This window comes from Gordionus sp. m RMFG-2023, chromosome 1 (assembly GCF_954871325.1).
Source record: "Gordionus sp. m RMFG-2023 chromosome 1, tfGorSpeb1-WG-v2, whole genome shotgun sequence".
Classification (NCBI taxonomy): Eukaryota; Metazoa; Nematomorpha; class Gordioida; order Chordodea; family Parachordodidae; genus Gordionus; species Gordionus sp. m RMFG-2023.
In genome coordinates this window covers 20,314,568-20,338,941 of record NC_088775.1, presented here as the reverse complement: position 1 = coordinate 20,338,941, position 24,374 = coordinate 20,314,568, and the positions used below count along the sequence as shown (strand labels likewise).

Here is a 24,374-nt window from a genome sequence, read left to right as displayed (position 1 = left end):
TTTTAATATTTTTGAAATTTTTTGACTCAAAAGGGTAAAAATATCATTTATATTGTAAAGATGTTAAATTATAAATTCAATGAAGATGTTCCTTGGAAATATGGCAATTATCATAATCGGTATTTTTAAACATGTTAGATTTTTTTAGCGCTAATGGGCAAAAATATGTATTTTTAATATGTTAAATTATAATTTCAATTAGGATGTACCATATAAAAGCGACAATAGTCATAATCATTATTTTTAAAGTTTTTTTTACAACTTTTTGCTTTAAAGGGGCAAAGATATAAGTTGTTACATGTTAAAATAAAATTTCAGTGAAGATGTACCATAGATATAAGTTAAAATTGTCATAATCGTTGTTTATTAAATTTTTTGAATTTTTTTGTTGTAAATGGGTAAAAATATAGATTGTAAACATGCTTAATTAAAATTTCATGAAGATCTACCATTGAAAAATGACAATTGTCATAATCGTTTTTATAAAGTTTTTTGAATTTTTTTGTTGCTAATGGGTAAAAATATAGATTGTAAACATGCTAAATTAAAATTTCATGAAGATCTACCATTGAAAAGTGACAATTGTCATAATCGTTATTTTTAAAGTTTTTTAAATTTTTTTGACCAAAATGCGTTAAAATAAGTATTGCTAATATGTTTAAATAAAACTTCAGTGAAGATGTACCCTAGATAAGTGACAATTATCATAATCGTTATTTTTTTAAATTTTTTAACGTAAATGGGTAAAAATATAGATTGTAAACATGTTAAATTAAAATTTCATGAAGATGTACCATAGAAAAGTGACAATTGTCATAATCGTTATTTTATAACTTTTTTGAATTTTTTTGACGTAAATGGGCTAAAATAAGTATTGCTAACATGTTAAAATAAAATTTCAGTGAAGATGTACCATAGATAAGTTACAATTGTCATAATCATTTTTTATTATGAATTCTATTGTTAAGGGATCAGGCTATTAAGCCTAGCACTAGAGGAAGATAATGGCGTAATATACGAATAATAAGGAGTGGAATAAATAAATATTAAAAAAAAGAAAGTTGATTGACTTGTGATAAATAAAATAATAAATAAAAGGGATGATTTTGTAAAAAAACAAATATATAAGCGCGAAAAGAAAACCAAACGATTATTATAATTTTTTTATGTACGATATATATTTTATTGATTTTTGTATTGAAGAAAAAATAAAGAAATATTGAAGGAAAAATAAAGAAATATAGAAAAGTATAAATATAAATAGTGTTGTTTGATATTTTAAAAATAAAGAAATATAGAGAAGTATAAATATAAATAGGGTTAATTGATAAATTAACAGTGGTGACCCCGACGCATTACGGGAAAAGAGGTAATTTTAAAATTAGAAAACATAGTAAAAGGTTTAAAAAAGAAGGAAACCTGAAATTATAAGAATAAGGAAATATAGTAAAAGTTTTAAAAAAGAAGGAAAACCTGAAATTATAAGAATAAGGAAACATAGTAAAAGGTTTAAAAAAGAAGGAAACCTGAAATTATAAGAATAAGGAAACATAGTAAAAGGTTTAAAAAGAAGGAAAACCTGAAATTATAAGAATAAGGAAACATAGTAAAAGGTTTAAAAAAGAAGGAAAACCGAAAATTATAAGAATAAGGAAACATAGTAAAAGGTTTTAAAAAAGAAGGAAATCCTGAATTTATAATAATAAGGAAACATAGTAAAAGGTTTAAAAAGAAGGAAAACCGGATTAATACATTTTTGTACGGCATACAAGATATATGTATAGTTGCATCTTTAGTTTGTTTACAATTCTCATAGTATTTTATTTATTAACGTTGCAAATTGTTAAACTCTTTATATTAAAAGTATTAGTTAACTTTTTATAGAGAGAAAATGAAAACTTTTAAATTTATAAAAGGTTGGGAATTACAATATAATATTGTGGGAGCACTAGTCATATTAGTGATTTGGATGTGTAGTTTGATTTGGGGTAGAAGAGACAAAAAGTGTCGTAGCGTGAGAATAAAGAGCCAGACATTAACAATAGAGGGGCATAATGGAGAGGAGGATGTTATGGGAAAGGTAACATGGTTGCCGGTTCAAGAATTAATTAATGGATGGACAGAGAATGAAGTGGATAAATTAATAAGTAAGCCTGATGGGAGGGAAGTATATAGTGATAAAAAGTTGGGACCTTATAGGGGACCTAGAGAGGATTCTCAGGGACGTAGAGGGGAAATAAGACCCAGTTTTGATTCGAGAGTGAGGGGAATAATGAATTGTTATAATTGTGGAAGACAAGGACATATGGTCAGAGATTGTAGGGAGGCAAAGTGTTTCGAATGTAGTAGATTTGGTCATATAGCCCCTTATTGTCCAGGAAAACAAGAGAAATTACGATGCGCGGGTTGCGGAAGATTTGGTCACAATAAGGAAGAATGTAATACGGGAAATTATAATACTCGAGGAGGTTTTCCACAGAGAGTAATTGGACCAAATACTTCAACTGTGCGAACCATTGAGGATGCCAGAGTTGGGGGAAGAGGAGTATTTCCGGAGGGAGTTGAAGATCAAACCGTGGAATGTTTTTAATGTCGAGAAAGGGGACATGTGGCAAGGGATTGTGCTAATTTGTGACTATATGATGGTAAAAAAAATGATACACTGGGCCAAGAGAGTGGGTTATGGGAAACAAACAAAATATATTCACGAGGACAAAGAAATATAATTGGGAATGTAGGATGATACAAGACGAGGTAATACATGATCCTTGTCCTAGGGTAATAATAGACTTCAATGGAAATAGGGTACCTATGCTATTTGACACGGGAGCAGCTATTTCAGTAATGAGTTATGCGAGATATAAGAGTATTTGGCCCGATGGAATGATAGCAAATGAAGGCTTGAGAATACGGCAATTCGATGGGTCGCAAATAGCAGTAATGGGAAGAGTGGAAATAGAGGCAATGATGGAAGGAGGGATAGAGGTTTTAGACTTATGGATTATTAATAGGAGAGTAGAAGCGGTATTGGGGTGGGATTGGATCACCCGGATTGGTCCATGGTATAGTTTTTGGGGGGTATTTGCATGGTGGGGAGTATTCGTTCCGATGGTGAGTGATGATACAGATGGGAAAAGGACATATGAGGACGTGGAAGTATTGCCCGGAATTGAGAACATGTTCAATTGGGAGCAGGAGGGAGTTGAGGAAATGAGGGAAGAAATTAGGGATGGAAGTCTGGGAGTAAGGTTTAGGAATGAGGGAATCAGGAGAGATAATCATAGTGGAGAGGTAAGCGGAGAGTGGGGAAGGGAAATGGAAAGGAAAAATTTTATAAGAGATTGGAGCGAATAAGTTTAAGGGGGAAATAAGGGCGCATAATCCTAAGGGGAAAATAGGGAATAATTATAAGGGGGAAATAGGGAATAATTACAAGGGGGAAATAGGGGCATATAATTCCAAGGGGAATAATTCTAAGGGAGAAATAGAGGCGTATTATTCCAAGGTGGAAGTAGTGGCGAGTAATAGTGAAGAGGAGATGGGGGCAGAAATTTGTACCAAGGAAGGGGAAAAAAATAATTGTAAGGGGAGGGGGGGGAAGAAATTACGCGGGAGAATTAGCGGTGGGGAGTTATGGGTATGCAAGTAAGGAAAAGGACAGACACGGGGAGGGGGAGATCCAGGAGACAACCGATAATGAAGCGAAGATTGGGAAAGGGAAGTTGCAGGATAATAATGAAAATAGAATAAAAAAAGAAATTACAAAGGAGAATCCGAGCCAAAACACGACATGTTGGAACCCGGAAGGAGAATTGGAAGTAATCAGGATGCAGGAGGGAGTAAGAAAATTGGTGGATGATTATCAAGAAATTTTTGACGAAGAGTTGGGCTGTTTAAAAGATTACGAAGTAGATATCAAATTAAAAGAGGGATGTGTACCAAAGTTTTGTGCTTTGAGGCGAGTACCGTTTGAATGGAGGAAGGATGTCGAAATGGAATTGGATAAATGGGTACAGAAAGGCATCATATGTGCTGTGGAATATAGTGAATGGGCAACGCCGTTAATGCCTGTGAAAAAAGCTAATGGTCAACTACGCCTGTGCGCTGATTTTCGAGTGACTCTAAATCCCTGGCTCGTAGAAGTTAAATATCCCTTACCGAGAATTGACGAAATTTTAGCTAATTGAAGGGAAGTATATATTTTTCAAAAGTTGATTTTTCCAACGCGTACTTGCAATTGCGGGTAAAATCAGAAGTAAGAAAGTTGTTAACCATTACTACTCCCAAAGGGTTATTTACGTTTTGTAGATTACCTTTTGGATTAAGTGTATCCGCTCCGATATTTCAGAGGACTATGGCTGCGGTTTTTCAAGGGATGGAAGGCGTATTCTATTATATGGATGACGTATTGGTAATGGGGCGAACTCCAGAACAGCATGAGCAAAGATTGAAGGAGGTGTTCCGAAGAATTAAAGAAAAGGGTTTGTGGGCCAGTGCCGAAAAAAGCATGTTAGAAGTGACGGAAGTCGTATATTTGGGACATAAAATAACGGGAAAAGAGGTTAGACCTTTGGATAAAAATATGACGGGAATTGCGAATGTGTTGAGGCCGAATAATAAAATTGAGGTTCAGGCTTTTTGGGGAATGGTAAATTACTACCACCGATTTGTAGAGGGATTCGCTCAAATAGCTGCGCCATTATATACCCTGCTAAAGAAGGGTGAAAAATTTGATTGGAAGGAGGAACAAGAGAATGCATTTGCAGAATTGAAAGCTAGAATTGGAAGGGAGCCCATTCTTATGTGCTTTAACAACGAGTTGGAGGTGGTGTTGGCGGTAGATGCATCGATTAAAGGAGTAGGTAGCGCATTACTGCATTATATAGATGGGATGGAAAAACCGGTTTTATTTTTCTCGAGAATATTCAGAGCCGCGGAAACAAGGTATTCCGTGATTGAAAAGGAGGCATTGGCTTTTATATTTAGACTGACGAAATGCCGTGAGTATTTGATTGGGCGTAGGTTCGTGATATATACAGACCACAAGCCGTTAGTACACCTGTTCAAAAAGGATAATAAAGAACTGATGCTGTCGTCCCGGTTACAGAGATGGCTCTTACTTGTGGGAAGTTTTGATGTACAATTGAAATATCGACGGGGAAAGGAAAACTGTTTACCAGATATTCTTTCTAGGTGTGGAGCTGGAGAAGAAGGATATGAAATGGCTCAAGAGGATATAGAGGAGGGAAAGGAGCAAGGACTAATTAGGGCAATGGTCAAAATAGCCAAAGGAGGACCGATAACTTGGGAAGAACTTAAAAGGGCAACTCTAAAGGATCGTGAATTGACTCGAATTAAGGCGTGTATAAAGGGGAGAAAACCTTGGAGCGACGGAGATAAAGTTTTTAAATACATCGAAAAGGAATTAGCTATAGTGGATAACTGTGTGGTACGGGGAAGTCGGGGTATAGCATCATTTAAATTGAGAGATTCGGTCTTGGCAATGATTCATGAAGGGCATCAGGGAGTTGAGAAAATAAAACAATGGGGCCGAGAATATGTATGGTGGCCAGGAATGAACAAAGAGATTGAGGACATAAGCCGAAGCTGTGAAATGTGTAACCTGTGGGCTAGTATGCCTCACAGAAACAAGAAAAGTGTATGGCCCAAGACTACACAGCCGTGGGAACGTATCCACATCGACTTCTTTGACTTTGAGGGGCAAATATATTTAATTGTGGTAGATGCATACTCCAAATGGGTAGAGTACGAGGCAGTAAGGAGGTTAACTACGCAAATTGTAATATAGACCTTAAAGAATTTATGGGTTCGTTTTGGGGTAGCGAGGACGATCGTGTCCGACGGCGGTCCCGCTTTTGGAGTAGACAATTTGAAAAATTTTGCACGGAAACCGGGGTAAAACATGTCTTAGCACCTCCTTATCATCCAAGCTCAAACGGACAAGCGGAAAGAATGGTGGCTCTGGTTAAAAGTTGGTTAAGAAAATCGAAATATGGCGGGGGGGGGACTATGGATGGCCGTGGCCTATTATAATAATAGTCGAAAAGGGGAGGAGTTGTCACCGGCGGAAAAATTTTTGGGCCGTAGAACTCGCATTCAATTAGATTTGCTAAAACAAGAGGTACCTCCAGAGATGGATTCGGGGGATAACGCGAGTAAATTCGTGGTGGGGCAAACGGTTTGGGCTAGAATTTTTTGGGGTGCCCGAAAATGGGAATCCGGTGTGGTCATAGAGAACGTGGGGCACAAATTGCATAGGATAAAGTTCCCAGACGGGAGAGAAGAAATAAGACATGGGGATCAGTTAAAGAGAGGAATGGACCCCGGAAGACTTAGGTCAAGTCAAAAGACTTAGGTCTAGTCAGGAGGGAAAAGGGAAGTCAGCATGTGTGAAGATAGAAAGTCGTATATAGAAGGAAAATAATAATAATTGAGAGAATAAGAGAGCATATAGAATGGGAGACGTATCAATTTTTGGAGGAATAAAAGAGCCTATAGGAATTAGGTGGGAAGGAGGGAGAAATGAATAGAATTGATTAAGAAGACAAATGTAAATTCTTTGGCGAAGAAAACAAATGTAAATTCTTTCTAATAGTCAAATCTTATCAAATGTAAATTCTTTCTAATAGCCAAATTTTATCAAATGTAAATTCTTTATAATAGACAAAAGGGCGTAGTCCCAAATTATTTGATGAAAAGATAATTAATTACTCGGCGTGCAAAGCGTAGCCTTAGGAGGCAGTGGGCCAAAAGAAAAAAAAAGGAGAGAGGAAATTTTTTTTTTGAAGAAAATTGTTTTCAATAAAAGTTATAATTATTTTTGTGTAAATTAAATAAATTTGGTGATTACTTTGACTTATAAAAGAGGAATTCCGTACGAAGTATGTATTTTACAAAGATATAAAGTATAGAATATGTTTAGGTTGGTCATCAAAATGAATCGTGCTCCGGGGTGGCATATGAGATGGATCTGTGGAAACTATGAAGTAATACTCGGGATGCGACCTCGTAGGACTGAGCGCCGGAGTAGGAGAGGTGGACGGGGAAGCGAACGAAGTATCATAAGACAAGCGATGGCAGAAAGACGATGTTATCGATGTCAAGAGTGTGGTCATATTCAATATAGCTGTCCCTGGAATTGGAGAAGGACGGAGAAAAATCGAACATAGCAACAAGTTCGCCCAAGGGTGGAGGTAGTACCTACGAGGCAGATAGCGGCTGTTTTGGGGCGGCGAACGGAGCTAGTGCAAGGGACAATCAATGAATCCCGACCGGTCGCAGAAATTATGGGAACGAGGAAAGAGGAAGAAGAGGAGCAGCGTGAACATCGTTCAACAGCTAGCGTGGAATGGCCCATCGTTGATTTAACAGTTGAGGGCACAAACGAGAGGACGGAGGGAAACGGTATAACGAGAAGAGAGGATATCGCGGCAGCCGAGCATATAGAAACTAGTATAGGAGTGATGGGAACCGAAGAATGGATGGATCTAGTGGCAGTTTTGGAAGATGTTGATGAGCTTGGAGGCTGGTTGGATGAGAGGATTCGGAATGGGGCAACCTCTGGGAGGAGAAGACGGATGATCATCTTTGCTGAAGGGGGTGTGTTAAAGGAGCAGGCTATTAAGCTTAGCACTAGAGGAAGATAATGGCGTAATATACGAATACTAAGGAGTGGAATAAATAAATATTAAAAAAAGAAAGTTGATTGACTTGTGATAAATAAAATAATAAATAAAAGGGATGATTTTGTAAAAAAACAAATATATAAGCGCGAAAAGAAAAACAAACGATTATTATAATTTTTTTTATGTACGATATATATTTTATTGAATTTTGTATTGAAGAAAAAATAAAGAAATATTGAAAAATAAAGAAATATAGAAAAGTAAAAATATAAATAGTGTTGTTTGATTTTTTAAAAATAAAGAAATATAGAGAAGTAAAAATATAAATAGGGTTAATTGATAAATTAACAAACAAGACGGCAAAAAAGTAAAAAAAAGTTTTAATATTATTTTTTTTTTGGAAAAAATAATAATATTTATTCCGTATCAGGTCAATTCAGCGAAACTTTTATCGCAAATGTCGTTTATCGCGAAAAGTTTTTATAGTGAAGGTAAAATCGCGAAACCAATTCTGCGAATTTATCTCCGCGAAACATTTTTAGCGAAGACAATTTCGCGAAGCCATTGTCGCGAATTTATTTCCGCGAAACCTTAACCGCGAATTTATTAGAGCGAATATATTTTAGCGAAACATTTTACGCGAACACTTTACAGCGAATTTTTTATCGCGAATATGTTTGCGCGAAGTCATTACCGCGAGCGCATTACCGCGAAACAATAAATATATTGCGAATGCATTTATTTAAAAGAAAACAACATATAATTTATTATCTGATGTTTTTTAATAAAAAATGATATGCTACTATTGTAATATTATTTTTGTTATAATTAATTAGTAATTTTCACGCCCAAGATTTTAAGTAAAAAATATTTCTTGAAGTTCAAAAAGATTTTTGAACATATTATGATAAAAATTTTAAATCTTCTTTGTAAATATATCTCTTTTGAGGAATTCTTTTGTGAAATTTATTATAAATAAATATACAATTTTAAGGTGAATTCTTTTATAGTTTTTTATCATTTTTGTAAAATTATCGATTTCTTAAGTATATTAAAAGAGGTGGGTTTTCTAAATAATTTTTTTTAAAATATTTATATTTAACTTATTTATGTTATTTTATGATCTTTTTAAGGATAATATTTTAATGTGACAATTGTCATAATCGTTATTTTTAATATTTTTGAAATTTTTTGACTCAAAAGGGTAAAAATATCATTTATATTGTAAAGATGTTAAATTATAAATTCAATGAAGATGTTCCTTGGAAATATGGCAATTATCATAATCGGTATTTTTAAACATGTTAGATTTTTTTAGCGCTAATGGGCAAAAATATGTATTTTTAATATGTTAAATTATAATTTCAATTAGGATGTACCATATAAAAGCGACAATAGTCATAATCATTATTTTTAAAGTTTTTTTTACAACTTTTTGCTTTAAAGGGGCAAAGATATAAGTTGTTACATGTTAAAATAAAATTTCAGTGAAGATGTACCATAGATATAAGTTAAAATTGTCATAATCGTTGTTTATTAAATTTTTTGAATTTTTTTGTTGTAAATGGGTAAAAATATAGATTGTAAACATGCTTAATTAAAATTTCATGAAGATCTACCATTGAAAAATGACAATTGTCATAATCGTTTTTATAAAGTTTTTTGAATTTTTTTGTTGCTAATGGGTAAAAATATAGATTGTAAACATGCTAAATTAAAATTTCATGAAGATCTACCATTGAAAAGTGACAATTGTCATAATCGTTATTTTTAAAGTTTTTTAAATTTTTTTGACCAAAATGCGTTAAAATAAGTATTGCTAATATGTTTAAATAAAACTTCAGTGAAGATGTACCCTAGATAAGTGACAATTATCATAATCGTTATTTTTTTAAATTTTTTAACGTAAATGGGTAAAAATATAGATTGTAAACATGTTAAATTAAAATTTCATGAAGATGTACCATAGAAAAGTGACAATTGTCATAATCGTTATTTTATAACTTTTTTGAATTTTTTTGACGTAAATGGGCTAAAATAAGTATTGCTAACATGTTAAAATAAAATTTCAGTGAAGATGTACCATAGATAAGTTACAATTGTCATAATCATTGTTTATTTTGAATTCTTTTGTTGTAAATGGGTAAAAGTATAGATTGTAAACATGCTAAATTAAAATTTCATGAAGATGTACCATTGAAAAGTGACAATTGTCATAATCGTTATTTTTAAAGTTGAATTTTTATGACCAAAATAGGTTATAAATATTGCTAGCATGTTTAAATAAAACTTCAGTGAAGATGTACCCTAGATAAGTGACAATTATCATAATCATTCTTTTTAAAATTTTTTTGAAGTAAATGGGCTTAAATAAGTATTGTTAACATGTTAAAATCAAATTTCAGTGAAAATGTACCTTATATAAGTGACAATTGTCATAATCGTTATTTTTAAAGTTTTTTGAATTTTTTTGACGCAAATGGGTAAAAATATAGATTGTAAACATGTTAAATTAAAATTTCATGAAGATGTACCATGGAAAAGTGACAATTGTCATAATCGTTTTTTTATAAATTTTTGAATTTTTTTGAAGTAAATAGGCTAAAATAAGTATTGCAAACATGTTAAAATAAAATTTCAATTAAGATGTACCCTAGATAAGTGACAATTGTCATAATCGTTATTTTTAAACTTTTTTGATTTTTTTTGACACAAATGGATAAAATATAGATTGTAACATGTTAAATTAAATTTTCATTTGGATGAACCATAGAAAGGTGACAATTGTCATAATCGTTATTTTTTATTTGAATTTTTTAGACGCAAATGGGCAAAAATATAAATTGCTTACATGTTAAAATAAAATTTCAGTGAAGACGTACCATAGATAAGTTACAATTGTCATAATCGTTGTCTGAATATTTTGGTTGCAAATGGGTTAAAATATAGATTGTAAACATGATAAATTAAAATTTCATGAAAATATACCATTGAAAAGTGACAATTTTTATAATCGTTATTTTTAAAGTTCTTTGATGTAAATGGGTTAAAATATGGATTGTAATCCATTTAACCATAATAAAATCTTAACATTAAATTTATTGGAGTTGATTGTACCATATTACTAAATAATATTCATATGGTTTTAAGTTCTTTTTAAAAAAATCCTATCCTGAATTGAGACTCAGCACTATTGCCACGAGTATACAAAAATATTTGCTAGCTGAGAAAACAAGTTTATACATTTTTATAATGTAGAATTATAATTTATTAAATAAAGGAATAAGATTGTGAATCCATATCTTAAAAGTTTAGAATTTAACATAGGTTACAATTATCTTTAATAATCATTTTGCATATTTTTATCAAATTTTAAGCAGGATAAAAGGAACAACGATTCTGAGAATGAAAATATCGATTTGTTTTTTTGTTTGGACTGAAATTTTATTTTAACATGTTAACAATTTATATTTTTGTCCAATTGCGTCAAACAATTCAAAAACTTTAAAAATAACGATTATGACTATTGTCACTTATCTAGGGTACATCTTCACTGAAATATTATTTTAACATGTTAGTATATTTTTACATTTGCATCAAAAAAATTCAAAAAACTTTAAAAATAAGGATTATGACAATTGTCACTTATCTATGGTACATCTTCACTAAGTTTTATTTATACATGTTAACAATACTTATTTAACCGATTTACGTCAAAAAATTTAAAAAACTTTAAAAATAACGATTATGATAATAGTCACTTTTATATGGTGCATCTTAATTAAAATTTTAATTTAACATGTTAAAAATACATATTTTTCTGTCAAAAAAAATTTATTATGTTTAAAAATACCGATTATGATAATTTTCATTTTTCCAAGGAACATCTTCAATAACGAATATAAATTGTCAGATTAAATTATTATCCTTAAAAAGATCATAACATATAAATAAGTTATATAAAAATATTTTTAAAAAATATTATTTAGAAAACCCACCTCTTTTAATATACTTAAAAAATAGATAATTTTACAAAAATCATATAAAAAACTATAAAAGATTTCACCTAAAAGATTGTTTATTTATAATAAAATTGACAAAAGAATTCTTCAAAAAAGATTTAAAATTTTAATCAAATTATGTTTAAAAATCTTTTTGAACTTCAAAAAATATTTTTTGCTTAAAATTTTGGGCGTGTGAAAATCACTAATAAATTGTAACAAAAATAATATTACAATAATAGCATATCATTTTTTTTTATTAAAAAAATATCAAATAAAAGAAATACATTTTTCATTTCATAATATAATAATATAAATATAAATAAAAAATATATATCATAATAATATGTTTATTCGTTGATAAATAAAATATTAACATTATAAATTATTTTAATAAAAATAAAAAAATAATAATAGGCCGCGTTATATTTCGCGAAGTAGTTTTCGCTATATTGTCTTCGCGATTTATGTTTCGCGATATTGACTTCGCTATTAAATATTAATAAAATAAATTATTTTAATAAAAATAAAAAAATAATAATAGGCCGCGTTATATTTCGCGAAGTAGTTTTCGCTATATTGTCTTCGCGATTTATGTTTCGCGATATTGACTTCGCTATAAAATTTTCGCGATTATTGATTCGCGATAAAAATTTCGCTCTAATGTATTCGCTTTAAAGGTTTCGCGATAAGAGTTTCGGTATAAAAAATTCGCGATATTTGTTTCGCTATATTGTTTTCGCGGAAAATTATTCGCTAATGTGGATTCGCGATAAAAGTTTCGCATTCGCGATAAAAGTTTCGCTGAATTGACATGGAACCGGGAAACCTATTTTAAATTTACTAAACGTTCTTTAATAAATTTGCATAAATTTTAATGTTAAAAAATATTCATAAAAATAATCGAGATTATTATAATCAGTTGTGTGCAGATTTTGGGGAAAAAGTTTAAAATATCGTAAATTACATACCTTAATAATCTTATTATTTTCCCATTTTTAAAATCTAACGAAGAGCTTCTGTTAGCAATATATTGTTTGTCACTTAACGTAATCCTTGTTTTCATTACTTTTGAAAAGAAATTTCCATGATTTAAATTTTTATTTTCAAATTTAATAGTGTTTTATTGTGGTCTGATCTTGTGTTGCATAATTGGCGAAAAACTATGCTTATTAAGCTTAATCTAAAAACAGCTAAAATAATTAGGCATTGGCTAAGGACTTAAGGATTTCGGCTAATTATCCGTCAGCATTAGAAAATTTATCTTTATATTTATTAAAAATTATTTTATATATATTTATAATATAACCCTGAGGGTGATTAGCAGAAATCCTTATCCGATGTCTAATTTTTTATTAATTAGTTTTGGCCGTGATTATTTTATCTATAAACTTGGCTGATTGGTTAAACAACTTTGACTTATTTAAACAACAATTTTTATTATTCAAAGATTCTACAGACTTTTCTAAATGTGACTACTTGAAATTTTTATTTCCACCCATTTCTTCTAGAGATTCTGACCTAAGATCAAGTTATTACCTGCAATGTCTATAACATATCTCTCAAAGCATCTACTGGGATTTCCATTTTTATTATATTTGTTTTAAATACTTTACTTTTAATGAAAAATATTTCATTTTTCTTTCGGTTAACAAATATTTTAATGATTTTAAATTAATTAATATCAATAATTGATTTAATTTTTTTAATGAAACTTATACATCAAGGAATGGGAAAACAACAGATATGCATTTTTTAAATCATTTCAAAAAATTTCTCATAATTGGTGTATTGTTAATTGAAAGAAAGTACGATTTTAAGGCTACATACATTTTAAGAAATCAGATAAGGAAATAAAAAATTCATCATATTTTTTTGATAATAAGTTGTTTATAATCAAGCACAATGAATTAAGAAAAGTACATGATAGGGATGCATAAAAAAATATTAAAAAATTTTTTTTAAGAGGATAAATTAAAGTAAAATTAAAATAGGTACAGTACATCTTTTTGTGGATTTATCGTTATTTTTAAAATTTTTTACCCATTTCTTCAATGCTTTTAGACCATTTGTTTTGGAGTATTCTGGAGAATAGAAAAAAAAATATGGGGTATAAAACCAAAGATATCAATATCTTTTCCTTATCTTTCTTTTGGAAACTATTTTTGTCGTACTTTTCCTGACATCATAAATGCTTGTAAATTCATCATCAATTTTTGTAAAAATCACAAATTACGATATTTCAAATTTTGCTAAAATTATTTGTCTTACAAACATTTTCCATATTTGATATAAAAAATTTGTAATAGTTAAATATTTCAAAATATTTTTAGCATAGATGGACGATTTAAGATCATTTTAGGAAATTAATATATACAAATGACTTAAATTTTAAAATGGGATGACTGATCAACTTCCCCAGTTTTTTCTTTTCCACTACCAAACCCCTAAAAAGTTTCAAATGGTATATATACCACTCATTTCTAATACCAAAATATTTAAACTAAATTCAAGTTTAAAAAAAATAATAAAAATAATAGCAATATTAATTTATTCTAGACAAGGGCCTTGGAACATTTTTCTAATATCAAAAACTTTTTATTAGGCACAAAACAAAGTTCGTAAAATTTTTAAAAATTTTAATTATCTCGTGGATTAAATAGAATTATAGCGACAACTTATTATTAGACCCAAACTTACTATTGGGCTCAAAACATAAATTAATATATTTTTTAATATTTCTAAATTTTAACGCAAGAAATTATAAAAAATAATGTCAATGGGAATCTCTCTATGAAATCAAAGGTTTAAAATTTTTTTTTAGTATAATATAAATAACTTTTAACTGGTCTCATAACAAAGTTATTATAAATATTTATATTTTAACCTACCTCGTGGAATGAATCAGAATAGCAGTGTGGATTTAATACTATATGAACCTTACTCAAAACATAAATATATAATTTTATTTTTATATTTTAGGCGAGGGTTAAATAATATTAGCACTAGAAATTTATTTTTGAATTCAAATGTTTTATAACATCTTTATAGTAAAAAAACATTTAACTAGGCTTAAAATAAATTTTTTTTAAATTAAATAATTTATTTTTGATCGTGATAATTTATTTTTTCTCGTGGGGTAAAATATAATGGCAGTGCAAATTTATTACTAGACCCAAAGGTTTTAGAACATCATCCTAATATCATAAACATTTAACTAGGTTTATAACAATTTCTTAAATAAAATTCGTAAATTTTTTTCCTCGTGGAGCAAAATATAACAGCAGTGCTAATTTATTACAAGACCCAAAGGTTTAAGAACATTGTTCTAGTATCAAAAACTTTTTACTAGGCTTAAGATAAATTTTTAAAAATTTTCATCATTTATTTTTTCCTTGTGGAGCAAAATATAATGGCAGTGCCAATTAATGAACATTCTCATATCATAAACATTTAACTAGGCTTAAAACAACGTCTTAAAAAAATTCTTAAATTTTTTTCCTCGTCGTGGAGTAAAATATTACAGCAGTGCCAATTTATTACAAGACCAAAAGGTTGTGAACATCTTTCTATCTAAAACTTTTAATAGGTTTAAGATAAATATTTTAAAAATTTTCACATTTTTTCCTCGTGGAGTAAAATATGATAGCAGTGTCAATTTATTACTAGAATTAAAGATTTTTGAACATCTTTCTAATATCAAAAACATTGAACCCGGATTAAAACAAACTAGTTTAATTTTTCTATATATTTTGTCCACCCAGTTAGCCAACCCAGCAGGTCGACCCAGCAAGCCAACTCAGCAGGTCGACCCAATAAATCGACCCAGCAGGCCAACCCCGCAAGTTCACCCAGCAGACCAACCTATCAAGCCAACCTAGCATGCCAGTCCAGCAAGTCCCCCAGAAGGTCGATCCAGCAGACAGACCAACCCAGTAAGCCTACCAAGCAAGCCGACCTACCAAGCCGACCCATCGGGTAGGCTCGGGTCTGATCTATGGCCAAATAGGTCGGCTCTGGTTTAGGGTCGTTTTTTCGGCTCAAACCTTGCTGGGTTTTCGGCTAAGCCAACCCGACTCAGTTTAACAACACTATTAAAATTAACCTCCTATCTTGTAAAAATATTTTATGATTATATATAGACTAAGATAACCCGGCCGAAAACCCCCCCCCCCAAAATGGGGTATGGGGGCGAAGCCCTCAGTAATTGTTTAATACCCCCTCCCCCTTAGGAAAATCCTAGCTACGCCTATGTAAATCTAATAAATTTTACATCTATACATACTTTACAAAACTCAATTTAACAATTTACTTAATCGGTTAATACAAAATAACAATCATTTAAACGACCAAGGTATTAAGAAACTATTAAATTAATATTATATAAAGTGAAAGAAATAATAAGATATGTCTGTAAGGTAAATATTAAGTTAGTATAATGTAAAATAAAAGAAATAATAAAATCAGTCCGAACTTAACAAATAGTAACATAAATAAATGCTTATTTAAAATTGATTTGTGTAAATATTAGATACTAAAGGATGAAGGGGAAGGCAGTAAGTTATTAAAATCAAAAGAAGCATTAAATATAATTTATTTAGATATAATAATTTAATTATCTTTTTTACATTTTAAAATTAGTATATATACATACAAAATAAAATTAGAATAATATTATTACAAGGTTTCTATATACGCAAATATACGTGATACGTGATAAAAGCGTTTTCGCCCTCTGGTTGTGGATACAACAGAGCTACGCTAGGTTTTCCTCAAAAATCCATCAAACTGGATAGTTAATTTAGGGGAGGAGAAAAAAAAATGAGGAGCCCTTCACACGTTTGTGGGCAAGCCGCACGTACTTGTACGCGCAACAGTCCGGGAACTGTCGCTTAAACGTCTATAGGCTAATCAACAAAAGAGATGGGCAAAAACAAAAGCCTATACCCATGAACTGCCTAAATAATTTAATTACTTTAAGGGTGGGTGGTGGCCAATTTTAAGTTTAAACATCTAATGTAAGCCTTGGTAGTTACTAACAAATAATTGAGAATGTGTTCATATCAATTGAGATTAGAATTTATTCATGAAAATAAGGAAAAGCTAAAATGGGTTTACCACAAATTGTTTAAAAGGTGAAAAATCCAGTGAATAGGCAAAAACTAGTCAGTAATCGGTTTATGACTATCCAGCAAACGAACACCACACAACAAACGGTTATTTTTCCTTTTTCCAGAGAAACAAAATACTCTATGGAGTGATAGATAGATTATATAGCGAAAAAGGTCTTTGATAATGATAAAGATATGAGAGAAAGGAAACTATGACGCAGAAATAGGAGCCAGCTCCGTAAGTTTTAGGAAATTGAAAAGTAATTGTTGGCCAGGATTAACAAAGGCATTTTGGCTTGATTGTTATATGATAGTCTATCATTCACGGAAAACTCTACCAGCAAAACATATTTACAAACCTCGCCACCCCCCTGTCGACTGATTTCTCCATAAATGAAGTAACAAGCGAACAAAGACTAATGAAAAAAAAACACTAAGAGAAAGCAAAAGCTCCAGGGCCAGATAATATCACAGCAGAAAAACCAAAAAATAAATAGCATCTATAACAATATCGCTACCTATTTGCCCTCATTTAATAGAAATATGGGAGAGCGGAACTACTGCAGTGGGATGAAATCAAAAATCCTACCTAAGTAACTACCCAAAAACTAAGACCACAAGAAAATTAAGACTTATTGAGCTATAGCCATCACATCCTATAGCATGGAAAAAGCATAACACCCACACCAAAAATACATAAGTATATACAGACCAAGAAAAGAAAATACTGGATCCAAAATTAATTTAGAAAAATAATCATGCAGAAAAACTAAGTACAAAACCCCTTCTGCTTTACATTTGTGAATTATAACAGAGCTATTGATAATGTTAACCATGCAGTTTTTTCAGAAAATAAGATAAATAAAAGCTGAAGTCAGTGAAGTAAGTAATTCACAGAATAGGTGAAAGACAAAAAATCAAGAGGTAAAATTTAGAGATGAAGAAATTAAATAACCTGAAAAATACAGAAAATAAATTATGGGAGGTTTAGGTAATTCGATTTAATTTTTAGTAGTTTTTTTATAGATTTTTTGTTTTTATTTAGCCTTAGGAATTGCTTCAAATTTAAGTTTAGATCCATTATGTCCTTCAAGGCTCTGTAGAACCATAATGTCTTATATTTGCAATATGTTTTCCCATTAAAGGAGTATAACCAATTAATGGCATCAATAACAAGGCTATTGTTACTATGATTTCTTAAAATATGGGCAAAGAAAGTAAGACGTTTCTTTTTTAAAGATACGTGAACCTGGGTATGGTTAGACTTCTTCCAAAGATTTTCATTTGAGATAATATTTGGATAGAAGATTCCATTTATTATTCTAAGGCATTTATTTACAAACGTTTGTAATTTCCTAGTTTCGGTCTTGGTAATCTCCCATGTATCACCGCCATAAAAGAGAATCGGGATGATGGTTGAGTTAAAAATACAGAGTCTTGTGAAAACGGATATCTCTCTAGCTTTCCACAGTTTAAAAAATTTATAAAAAGCCGCCCTAGCATTTTGTAAACGAATTTTTAGTTCTTCTTTACAACTACCTTTATTGTCAATGGTTACACCTAGATATTTAAAAGAATCTACCACCTTAACCAACTTTCCCCCCACCACCAAATTATTCAGAAGAGGCGCCTGGGACGAGGGCATTATCACTGTTTTATCAAAGTTAATGTCCAAGCCAACCTTAAGACTAAAGGAGTTTAATATAGCGATCAAATTTTGGGTTTCTTCCAAACTTTTTGTTATCAAAACTATGTCGTCAGCATAAGATATCACCCTATTTTCCAAGAAAAAAGACTGACTGGAACTTAATTCTAAGAGATTCGCAGTAGCCAGCGTATCTACTATGATTTTATTCATAAGTATATTAAACAAAAGCGGGGAAAGAACACATCCTTGTTTTACCCCTTTTTTTGTCCTAAAAGATGGAGAAACCTTATTATAAATTTTTAAGGAGGCAAAAAGACTACTATAATGTGTTTTAAGGATCCTTATAATATTAGAGTCAATGCCATATTCGGTTAAAATCTTCCAAAGCTCATCATGGTTAACATTATCAAAAGCACGTTTAAAGTCGATAAAAATAAAGTAAAAAGGTAATTTATACTTCTGACATTTCTGCATTATAATCTTTAAAGCTAATATTGGTTCGTTTATATTTCTACCTGGACGGTAAGCACAAATATACTTAGACAAAAGGTTTGGTGTAGAGGAAAGAATGCGATTTTTTAAAAGAACCATAAAAACTTTTGATGCAATAGACGTGAGAGCGATGGCTCTATAATCCTTGAATTTAGATGGATTTGGAATTTTCGGGAAGTTGCAAAAGATAGTCTTATTCCAATCCGCTGGCATCATCCCAGTCAACCATATCTTGTTAAACAAAGGAAGTAAGAACCGAGAGATCGTTAAGGGAGCTGCTTTCAGATGTTCTCCCGTAATGTTATCTGTACCCGGAGATTTATTATTCCTAAGCTTCTTAATGGCAGCCACAATTTCCGCCGATGAAAAGTTTGCATCCAATTGTCCCCCATTTTGACTAGTGGATGGGATTAAGGTAGGCCTCCTAGAATCAAAGACTCCCATATAGTGGTCAAGCCATAACGCTATCTGTTCGTCAGGGTCAGTAATTAACCTATTATTATCCAGTCTTATAGTTGGAAGTGTCTTGAACACTTTGGCTTTACAAAAATAATTTAGTTTCTTGTAGGCGTCGAAAGTTCTATTTTCCCTCATATCCCTGTCTATCTCAAAAGCCTTTTTAGCAATAAAGATCCTTCTATCTCTCCTTAGGAGTCTATGAATTGAGGTCCATAAGTGACCATCACGCTCACCTCGTAACTTGAGTTGAGCTATCATGCGAGTGGTGTCATCGGATAGCCATTCCTGTCTCGGTGGAGAAATGTTGATGTTAGGGAGATGATTGTAGGCATCAAACAAGTTGTTTTTGAAAGACGCCCAACATTCTTCGACAGATTGAGACTCCGACGAGGATAAGAAAGTTGCCTCTCTATCATTTAAGAATAGATCAAGCTGTAGTTTGACTGCAGGGCGTTGCAGGTGAGTTGCATTTCTCTTCCAGGACAGGTATCTCGGCTGGGGTTGAAGAGAAGGACGCCGAGAGTTTCCCCATAAATTTTTCACAGTGATAGTGGCTCTGATTAATTTATGATCAGAAATATTAATATTTGGCATTACTTTTACATCGATAAACCAACTATGGATGTTCGAGATGATAAAATCGATCTGAGACTTAATATTATTTCTACTGAAGGTTAGGGTGTTTAATTCACTGTGCGAAAAGAAAGTATTTTCGACCTTGAGGTTTATACTCCTGCACATCTCCAATAACTTTCTACTGTCATCACTGTTTAATTGAGAGAGAGTAATATGGATATTCAAAATTAGTAATGCGAATGTATGATATTTAATTTATAATACTATTTAACGACTAAATATACAATTAAATAATATTTTAATTTAATAATATTTCTAATAATAAACAGATACTTTAACAATAGTCCTTCCATGATATAAAATGTTTTTAGGATAAATCTAAAATATAGATAATTATTTTTTATAATATTTAAGAAAGATCATATACCTTTTTATCGATCGCATATTTTTAATAAACGAATGGCAACATATCCTTTCAAATATGGATAGATAGGTATACATAACGCGTTGATTATAAATGAAGCTTGATAAAAAAAAGTTCATTTATAAAAAAATTATTAAAAATAAATACGTACCGATTACATGACGTAGCGATGACATGATGTCACGAATGGCCTAGCGAGGACATCGGAAAATTATAATATAGATATTGAAATTGGAGTTATTTTAGATATTAGTTCCTAGTGAGATGGTTTGAGCTCTAATTTGTAGAAATAGAGAAACTATTATGGTCATTACTTAAATAAGTCATGCAAGGATTGATGTATTTAAATAATAATTCATAGGTAAGAAGAAACTTTGTAAAGAAGCCTAGAGAAATCATATTATATAATGACGTAGACAATCATGTTTGTTGAATCCTTAAAAGTAGAAATAATGAGTGGAGAAGATAAAACAAAGGGAAAATTAGTTACCTCTTAAAATTCTGACACTCAATAACTTAATTGGTAGAATTATTGGAAAAAATGAAAATGATATTTAACAATTTATGGCAGTCTGATGCCAGAATTACAGTATGATGTGGCCTAAAGATTGAGACAATTGTAATTTAGAAATAACCATAGCTATTAAGGGTTCTTTAGATAACGTTATCAAAGTTCAAACTATGATAACTGCCAAACTTAAATAAAGCAATGAAGGTTTAGCTGTTACGAGAGACTTGATTCTTCGAGGTCTACCCAACTATATAGGCCCAAGATTAAATTCAAATATGGCTAACTACCCCATGGCTCTTCTGTGGTGCTAACGATGGAAAAGTAGATTATATTTATTTTAGATGGTTTTGCCAGAGAGGAGAATGTTGATATTCGTTTTTTATTTCGTAACCTAAAACAACTTTAATTATATATCTATATTATAATTTTCCGATGTCCTCACTATATCATCGTGACGTCATGTCATCGCTACGTCATGTCATCGGTACGTATTTATTTTTATTTTTTTATTTGTGGATTTTATTTATTTATTTATTTTATACAAACAGATGAATGGAATTTAGAGAATTGATGGTGTACACATACATAACATGGATTGAGAGATTTGAAAAATCGCCTTTGAATTGATATAAACAATATTCCCTCAACTTTCTAAATATAAATGAAATAAATGATGTTAATAAAAAGATTCAGGCTAATATTTCACTTAATCCTTTCTTTTTTTTAGATTACCTTATCAATTATCATCTCATATTATCAATTACACATTAATGAAATCTCTACAAGATACTCAACTTGTATATTTATTTTGAAACTCACAATTTTTGTCAGTACTTACATTACAATTTTTTATACTCATATTTTTCTTTCATAACCAATAATTAAGAAGATAATCAAGTATATTCAAATATTTAAATATTCTTATCCTAATTTATTTATAATCTCCCATCCTTATAAATAACTCTTTCTTTATTTTTTTCCCCTCCCTTAATGAATTTATTTATCACTAAATTTTATTATCTCATTCTTTTCTTTCTATCTCTATTATCTATTAACCACTATTTCTCAAAACCTTATCAATTCCTTTAATTTAGTTTTTATTATTTTTATGTTATAATAATTTATACCTTCTTTCCCCCCCCCCTTTTTTTTAATCTTATTTTTTAATTACCTTACAATTAATTAACCTTAATCTTATTAACATAACATTCATCATGTTATTTTTTATTTTAGAATATCATAATAGGCTTGATAAGTCCCCCCAAAATTTATTTTGATGATAGCCCTCCAAATACTAGAAATATGCATATAATATTGACCCATCTACCGGTTTTACTATATTTTAATGTTTGTTTAATTTCAACAATAGTTTATTTATATTTTTGCCTGATTTCTTTATTTGTCTAGGCTAACCCTAATTCCTCACATTGCTACAAAACATGGTGAATCTATTATTAAAGATAAGTAAAGAAAATAATGACGATTAAACAAACGCCTTACCCGTTCTAAGGTTACTGGTAGACAAAATAATAAAGAACTACGTTTGAAATGAACTCATCTGGAGGTTTATTTTGTTTTTTTTTATCTTATGTTTTAAATCTATGTTTATTTTATTCTCACCCAGTTCTCCAAATGATATTTCTATCACCACTACCACAATCCCTATGCCTCCGCCTATTTTATAACAAATATAAACATTTAATTCTGTACTATCATTCACTTCACTAGGAGTTAATATAAATATTACTTTATCCGATTCTCTGAGAAAATTTAGAGGAATGTTCAAACTTAAATGTACAGTACAGCCAGTTTCATCAACTTTATTAATGGAAAAATAAGCAGCAGTTCTGTCGTGGCTTTTATAACAATACTTACGACCGTTTTATGGTTGAGTTAACATTGTCCTTCATGATTCTATTTTAGAAGGGGATACCAATGCTGACATTGACAGAATTATCGTTTTGCGTTCTTCTTTTACCAGTATCCCAAGGCATAGGCATATCATCTTTATCCGGACGCAATGTGTTTTGTACACTGCTTTGTTAATCTATCATTACTTTCATCTAAAACCCTAAATGATATAAAATTATACATTAATTATTTCCTCTCCAGATGACCGCCCAGATTTATTTTGTCACTTTTTCCATTAAAAATTAAAATGTCAACAAGGATTTGCTCTTAATTTTATCAAATACATAATAAATAATCCTCATTATTTTTTAAAAAAATTATCCTAAATTTATATGTCAATAAAAAAAAATATCTTAAAAAATATATAAATAATTTGCATATAAGTTTCATTAGTGTTTAGTGGCATTTTTGTATTTTAAATAGACAGCATTTTTTTTACTTAACATAAAAAAATATATATCCCTTATCAAATTCTTTGACAAATAATTTCAGAAATGCAAGACATACATTAAATTTATCTGAAAAACAACAATAACCTTGTATAATAAAAACAACACAATTTTTTGATATAATTTTAATTGATCATATTACAGAAAAGTATAAGAGTAGGCTATTTTTATTTTATTTGTCATGATTCTCTAATAAGTGGTTGCCCAGACCTTCCCAGTTTCCCTTAATACGGAATTTATGTTTTTTCCATATTAGACTAATTGGTAAATCAGATATTTCCCGTTCATGTGATGATATTAAAAATTTAACTATCTCCGAGGCGGGAAAAAATTTTGAAAATTATAATGGGTAGGACTGGGCTTTAAACCTCAAAATTAATATTAGCTTGCACCTGACTTGGGAATATCTTTTACAAATTATTAAGGGTTGAGCTGGGCTTGATAAACTTTTTTATAATTATAAGATCTTGGATGCTTCCTAATATTGTGAGCTTGAACCTGGCATGACATCTATCGTAAAAAATGAATATAAATCTCATTCCCTGTCATTTTTGACAAGCTTTCTACTAGTATATATTAACTAACGTTGTTTGAAAAAAAAGATAAACGATATTCATTTTATTTTTGACGAACTTTGAACGTGAATGTGTTCCTTTTTTTTTAATCAACGCTTTCGGTTTTTACGTAGAATATATTCTTATTTTATATCAATTTTATATATTAAAAATAAATAAGAAATTTTTTTAATAATCAAATATTTTTTTATTGACTTAAAACTATTTTAAACAAGGTTAATTAATATATTGTGTTAAAAAATATATGGTATTTATTTATATTAAATTAAATTTTAATATTACTAAAGTTTAGAATGACTGTGAACGCGATTCTTGCTTTGAAGGTGAACGTGAATGCGTTCCAATGAACGTTGAACGTAGAGGTTTTTTTTGGAAATGTTTACAGTACTAATATTAACGCAACTTAAATACTTTATTTCTAATTTTTTATCCTATTGTATTTTATTTTACTTTTAATCTTTAAACATTAATACTTTCGATAGTCTAAATATTCTACATTTGATTATTTTTGTTTTAGATCAATTCAAACAAAAACGTTAATAATTGTATTGTAACTTAATATCATGAGATT

At 30.3% G+C, this 24,374-nt stretch overlaps 1 protein-coding gene across 1 annotated transcript; it reads left to right on the top strand.

The window, feature by feature from the left end:
- The first annotated feature begins 1,969 nt into the window (after nucleotides 1–1,969).
- On the top strand, nucleotides 1,970–2,590 carry LOC135922770 (uncharacterized). The gene has a single exon (XM_065457240.1). It carries the CDS (start codon nucleotides 1,970–1,972, stop codon nucleotides 2,588–2,590), a length of 621 nt encoding a protein of 206 aa, XP_065313312.1.
- Nucleotides 2,591–24,374: the final 21,784 nt, after the last annotated feature.

Excerpts from the sequence above, each read along its gene's own strand:
- LOC135922770 (XM_065457240.1), top strand. The coding sequence starts at position 1,970 with ATGTGTAGTTTGATTTGGGGTAGAAGAGACAAAAAGTGTCGTAGCGTG.